The following is a 4494-nucleotide window of genomic DNA, read 5'->3' on the forward strand; positions in this document are numbered from 1 at the left end:
GGGGGGGGGGGGTAAAAGGATAGAGAAAAAGATGTATCTCCAAGGAGCAGCTAAAATTAAATGAAAAAGTACTTACTGAGGTTCTGACTTGGGCATTCTTTGTCTTTATTTTCCGTCTTTTCTACAATTGGAGCAGCTTTGACATGCTATAAATACAGGACACAGTTAGTGTAATCTGGACTTAAGCACTACAGGGAAGTGCTTTTTAGAAGAGTATTAAAGTTTAAAACTTTCAAAATAACTCTCTTCCTACAGAATGTCTATTTCATAGAAGTCATGCCCATTCTGGAATTTTGCCTGTCCTAACACACAACAAAGTGCCTTTCAGTTCGGGTAAAGACGCAGAAGATCCTGTAAAATTTCTGGCCTCATCCTTTCTAGTGTAGTGGTTCAGCTCTCACCTGAAACTTCTAGAACCTCAATGGCACATCTGCTACTGCTGTTGGTCTCAAAGCCCGCATCGGCCTTTTCACTAAGGCGCGCTCAAGAGTCAGACTGAGGTGGTAGCGGATTCTGTAAGTTTCGGGCCAGTGTGCAGTAACTGCTTCCGGCACTACGTTCCCTCCCACCACAGCCACAGACCCAGATCGAGTGAAGAGCTGCCCTCAGTCCCAGAAACGTGCCCCTCTAGTCCTGTTCCATCTCTCCCGGCTCCATCCCTGGCCAACCTGCCATCCGGCCCCTCTGGGGGAGCCTGTGGGGATGTGCAGGTATCTGCAGTGCCACGAGGAGGGTCATGCTGTCACCCCTCACTGAGGCCCAGCCACGCCTGGGCCACTGCGGCCCTCCTGCAGGCACACCAGCGAGACGACGGCCGCCGTGCCCTCACTGTGGCCCCGAGAGCTTTTATCTTTCTGCCACACAGCCACTTACAGGTCCTTAACGACCCACCACCCATTCTTTTACTGGCACCCGAAGCTGAGTCTCATCTGAGAAAATGACACTTCCTGCACAGACGCCACGGAAGTCCAATCTTCAGTCTAAACTGCGCCCTCAACAGCGCCTGACGTCGCACGTACTCTTCGTCATTTCCAAATCCTTACATGTCCCGAGTCCTCTGCTCCGGCAAGTCTCCCGGCAACACCTGGGGCCCCTGCTCCTCCGAGACAAGAGGCTTCCAGGTGCTCCCCACCCACCGCCTGGCCTGCGACTCTGACCACCTCCCGCGTCTCCCCTCTGCACTGCCTGCTGCCTCTCCCGTGCGTGCCACCTCACTAGCCTCTGCTGCCCCCCAAGACCAACCGTCCCCACCGCCTTAAGGCAGGGAAAGCCCCTAGGAGCAAGCCCCGCCCTCCACTGGGGCGCTCCTGTGCCCTGCTTGGATCTCTAAGAGCACGGCTGTGAGGCGAATTCTCTCACTAACCCTGCTGAACTCCACAGGAGACTTTAAGATGCTAAGGACACAGTCCTGTTGCATTTAACTTTTCTTCATTAGAATCCTCCCCACGGAGACACTGATTTGCACAGTAAACCAAAGGGGATGTGGGCAAACTCATTTCTCCTCACAAATGTGTAGGTCAGTGCTTGTCGACAGCCCTCAATTCTAGGGCCAGCACAGTGAGTGAGTCACAGGCCAGGAGGCCCTCGCCTTTAAGGACAGCTGCAGCTCTGGACGAAAAGCAACACTCCAAACAAGCAAGACACTCAGCATCTGCAAACCAGGCTAAGTATTCCTATAATAACTTGATAAACACTTCTTGTAGAAAATGCTTTCAAAGCCAAGTTACTTTGTCTGCCTTATCTCCTTTAGTCCTTCCTTCGGAGGCCCGAGAGACAAGGGGCGCAGCATTAGCCCCCGTATGTTGTGACGTGTCAGGAGCACCAGGCTTTTCTGGCCTCATTGGCAGTGGTGGTTTAATTCTTCCTCTTCGTGGTGTTGCTAAAAGGAGGACAAAGAACGGCTAAAGTTGTAGTTTTCCCTTTTTAATTACACGCTGTCATTATTGAAGTACTTTGCAGGTGAGGAGGGCAAAAGGGAGCTTCTAGACTGCGTCCTGGGCTTTTAGTGCAAATGAGTGAGTAAATATGGATGCCGTTTACCCAGTTAGGACATGGAGGGGAAACTGGTAGGAAAGCACAGGCGACGAGTCCCTGCGCCCCGGACAGCTCCAGGAGCTTGTCAGGATCAGACAGCTGCGCGGCTGCACACAGCCGTTTTGGACATCAGGCCTGTTCCGCTGTCGTGAAGGCCAGCTAGACCGCATCTATGGCTGCCAGGGCTCGGCACAGTTCTTAACGAGAGGAGGCACTGTCTGAGTCCTTCCCCGCTGGCCTCGTGAACGCAGCGGGGTGTTTCTTAGAGAAAAGGACTGGCCCTGAAGTGGCCGGAGGCTGGAGGGGCACAGGGCGGGGACATGCCCTGGCAGCCCGAACAACTGGACATCTCCATCATGTCCCCCTGCCTCCTGCTTTATGCCGTCAGAAACGGCTGAGCCTTGGTGCTAACACTTGGGATAACACCTGTCTGCCAATACTGAATGCACCTCTCTCCTAAATGTAAGGCATCTGTAGTTTATATTCTGCCCATCTTTAGAGCCGCAATTTATCCTCCAGGTAAATTATACCCAGAATAGACCAGAATTTTGAAATGCCTGCTTTAAACAGAATACTTGTTAGAACATTTTAAGACTGTAAAACTTACATGTGTTGACTGAAAGTACCGGACTTCTCACAGTGTATCTCTCTGAACCAGGGACAATCATGGATGCTTCAGACATTTTTCTCTTGGTAGGAGTGCCCTAAACCGTGCGAAACCACCACGATAAAGACACATTCTTTCTGAAATTAAGCCCCCTGTAACTTAATCCATAACATTCTACTTGACTATCCACAAAGATAGGTCACTTTATAAAACCCGTGATACTCAGAAATGCGTGTTTTCGCCTGCTGTCGGATTCTGACTGGCGGCCAAGCAAGAGCTGTGGGCCAGAAGACTCCAGACACGCCAGACTTCTGATGTCGGCACCTTTCCCATGGCCCGGTGGGGTTCACGGATACTGAGCTGGCTGATGGCCGGTGGCCGGCAGCTAACCACCTCCTATCTCTTTCATGTGGGTGATTCTGGACATACTTAGGTAGCTTCATTCCGAATGCTCGCATAGGGGAGGCCCTCTCCAGCACTTCCGCCCCTTCAAAATGTGTATGAAGACGCCGTTGCGGACTGAGCTGCCTTCAGAGTAATTAGCGCTACGGGGATTCAGAGACAGTGGCACAGAGAGGTTCCCGTTTCAGAAGTCCACGTCAGGAAGGTGAAGCCCACCTAGGCTGACTGAAAGCACAACGGTGACAGACACCCGGCGGCAGGGAGCCCAGGGAGCAGCGTTTCAGGGGCACCGTCTACATGAGCGATGCCAACGGACTAGAGAGAGGCGTTCAAGAGCTGTTTTTAAGAACAGGAGCAGCACGGGTGCAGTTGTAAGCAGGCACACTCGGGGCGCGGGGGGTGGCGGGGGCGGGGCGTTAATATTAACGAGGAGACAGACACTGGCAGGCATCCTTAACGCTGGGCCGAGATATAGTGGATGAACGCTAAAAAGTTACCTATTCTGAGAAATGCTTCAAACAGTTCCTTCGTACAGAAAACACACTGTGCATTTAACAATAATACAACTTTCCCCAAACTTCGGTGTGCTTGAGATCCTTCCCCAAGCTTTAGGTTCAGTAGGTCTAAAATAAGGTGTTGTGGATAAGGACCGAGTTTACTCGCTTGAGAGAAGCAGGACACTGACACAAGTCTCAGGGTGCAACAGTAGGAAGGCGACTTGCCAAACGCATGAGACGCTGGCTACAGTGCTCGGTCGGGAAAGCACCCCGGAAGCAGCAGGCGCCCCCCGTGGAAGACTCGAGGGCAACGCGAATGAACGCTCCCTGACTAAAGGGGTGCTCAGCCAACCTGACTGAAGTGGAAGTAATGGAGAGAGTGAAATTAGGACACACAGGGTCTCGGAACAGAGTAACACTAGATTCAGGGGACTAAGCCTGAGTCCACAGAGCTCTGCGGGCTGAAGGAGGCTGTGCGCTGACGCTGCTCAGGAAACCACTGGTGTCTCGCACAGGGCGGCCCGGGCAGCCAGAGGCCGCTGCGCGCTCCAGTGCGCAGCGAGCCCGCGCGGGGCTCCGAGGAAAGGCACAGCTCGGCTGCAGCACGTGCTCCCGGGCACACGGCTCGGGCACCGGAGGCGGCCACGAGCAGGCTGCCATCGGGAAACTAGGGGTGGCGCTACGGAAGCGGAGCTGCAGATGTGAGTTCGAGGCAAAAGGCCGGGGCAGACGCCGAGTGGACACCTGCCTTAGCACTGGGAAGACCGGCCATCTGCAGCGCTTACATGCACCTGAAGGACTCGCCCCAAGGGAGAAGGCCTAGAGGGAGGTAGCGGCCGCGTGTCAAAGCTTCAGAGCAAATACCCACGGATGTGTAGGGGTGGGGACAGGAAGTTACCTGAGGTGAAACAGAAGCAGAAAGAGAACTGAGGTGCGCACGCAGAGCTCAGAGGA

The 4494-nt window shown here is 53.6% G+C and overlaps 1 protein-coding gene across 1 annotated transcript in view; it reads right to left on the reverse strand.

Annotated features, from left to right (window-relative positions):
• SYCP2 (synaptonemal complex protein 2) overlaps positions 1-4494 on the reverse strand; it is a 45678-nt gene that overhangs the window by 22625 nt on the left and 18559 nt on the right. The window contains exons 15-17 of the mRNA XM_012728150.1: positions 2642-2738; positions 1728-1879; positions 77-146 (exon numbers count right to left, since the gene is read on the reverse strand). Of these exons, the coding sequence (XP_012583604.1) occupies positions 77-146; positions 1728-1879; positions 2642-2738 (319 nt within the window). The remainder of the gene's footprint in view (positions 1-76; positions 147-1727; positions 1880-2641; positions 2739-4494) is intronic.

Source organism: Condylura cristata, unplaced genomic scaffold (assembly GCF_000260355.1).
Source record: "Condylura cristata isolate star-nosed mole 26May11 unplaced genomic scaffold, ConCri1.0 scaffold00022, whole genome shotgun sequence".
Lineage (NCBI taxonomy): Eukaryota > Metazoa > Chordata > Mammalia > Eulipotyphla > Talpidae > Condylura > Condylura cristata.